This window comes from Octopus bimaculoides, chromosome 1 (genome assembly GCF_001194135.2).
Source record: "Octopus bimaculoides isolate UCB-OBI-ISO-001 chromosome 1, ASM119413v2, whole genome shotgun sequence".
NCBI lineage: Eukaryota > Metazoa > Mollusca > Cephalopoda > Octopoda > Octopodidae > Octopus > Octopus bimaculoides.
The window spans coordinates 90,350,282-90,352,078 of record NC_068981.1 but is presented as its reverse complement, the minus strand read 5'-3'; the positions used below and the strand labels follow the sequence as shown (position 1 = coordinate 90,352,078).

Below are 1,797 nucleotides of genomic sequence, written 5' to 3'. Positions count from 1 at the left end.
TGCTAGCATGGGTTGGACGATTTGAATGAGAACTGGTGAAACCGGATGGCAACACCAGCCTCCAATCTGATTTGGCAGAGTTTCTACAGCTGGATGCCCTTCCTAATGCCATGTGTGTGTGTGTGTGTGTTTGTCCCCCCACCATCGCTTGACAAACGATGCTGCTGTGTTTACGTCCTCGTAACTTAGCGGTTCGGCAAAAATTGACCGATAGAATAAGTTCTAGGCTTACAAAGAGTAAGTCCTGGGGTCGATTTGCTCGACTAAAGGCGGTGCTCCAGCATGGCCGCAGTCAAATGACTGAAACAAGTAAAAGAGTAACATGTTTGTCTGTGTCTCTAGCAGAGCCATACCTTCCAAGACAGATGTAGACTATAGTCCAATGTTCTGCTTGTAAAGGTCAGCAATTAATAAGGACTGAGGCATTTTCTGTCCGCCCCCCCCCCAATCCCATGCTTAAAGTGTAGCTTTAGTAGTATTGCTTCATTTTTGTATCTGTTTAGCAAGATTCTTAATGTGAATTCGTCTGTTGAAACAAATTTTGTTGTGTCTGTGGAGAGCCATACTGCCTCAATATCTAACACACACCAGTTCAATTTCCATTTATTTATTTTTCTGTGTCATCCAAAATTTTGCTGCTTTTGCAGCCTTGTCAATGGATGTTGAATCTGTCCATTATCAATATTATATATCTTTTATTTGTTTCATTTATTGAACTGAGACCTTGCTTGGGCACTGCCTTGAAGGGTTTTGTTGAATAAATTGGCCCCAGGACTTACTTTTAAGCTTGGGACTTATTCTATCAACCAGAAACAGTTTTGAAGCTGTTAGTTATGTGTTGTTATAGTCCATGCTTTTTTCCATGAAATAAAGCAACTAGGTTGTCAACATCTTCGTTCATTGAAGCATTTGTAATGTGTTGTCCTTTGCTTTGTGATGCATTTGTAATGAAGGTTAAAAAAGGAATGAAGTCATATCATTTGTGTAGAAATATAGCTGGTTAGAAGTAACATGTTTGTCATTAGAGTACAGAAAAGGTGTGGAAGATATTACGAAACTTTGGAGTATTCATATTGAGTGAATGTTGGAGAGAGAGATCTGAGGTAGTCTAACATAAAATAGATGATCTACAAAATGGAGTGGGTTAACAGGTAAGAAATTTTACTAGAAGGTTCTAAGGTTAAATATGGTTGAAATCTTTGTCAGTGTTAAGACTAACAACATTGCTTTTACTGAGTGACCTAGTAATTCCTCTCAAACTCTTTTTCATTAACTTGTGCTTTACTCATTACATATTGATGTTTTCCTTGCTGTCTCGCTCTCTCTCTCTTTCATTTTTCTTTTTTCTTTCTTTAAAATTCTGCCTTGTATTTTAAATACTGTTGAATAATTTGATGCAAATCTTTTATATTTGCAGCCGTTCAAAATGGTACCATGGAATCGCAGACTTCGCCAATGTAATGAAGGCATTTATTGGCACCAATTATTTATCTGTACCATATGCTTTCAGTCAAAGTGGAATTATTGTAAGTAAAATATATTTAAATAGATGTGTGTATATATATACACATATACATTATTGTAAGTAATATGTATTTAAATAGATGCGTGTGTGTGTATCTATCTATCTATCTATCTATATATATATATATATATATTCGTTTATATTTATATAAAGGGCATTATTACAAAAAAATAACAACGCCACACAGTGGACTTCTCAAAATAACCACATTTAGTACCTAATGCGATGAAAAACAACCAACAGAAGCCTACCTACTTAACTGTGTATCGACC

At 36.0% G+C, this 1,797-nt stretch overlaps 1 protein-coding gene across 6 annotated transcripts in view; it reads left to right on the top strand.

Annotated features, from left to right (window-relative positions):
• Positions 1 to 1,797, top strand: part of LOC106874233 (uncharacterized) — a 48,666-nt gene that overhangs the window by 17,901 nt on the left and 28,968 nt on the right. For all 6 annotated transcript variants that reach the window (XM_052968178.1, XM_052968193.1, XM_052968201.1 and 3 more), the window contains exon 2: positions 1,418 to 1,526. In XM_052968178.1, coding sequence (XP_052824138.1) covers positions 1,418 to 1,526 — 109 coding nt within the window. The remainder of the gene's footprint in view (positions 1 to 1,417; positions 1,527 to 1,797) is intronic.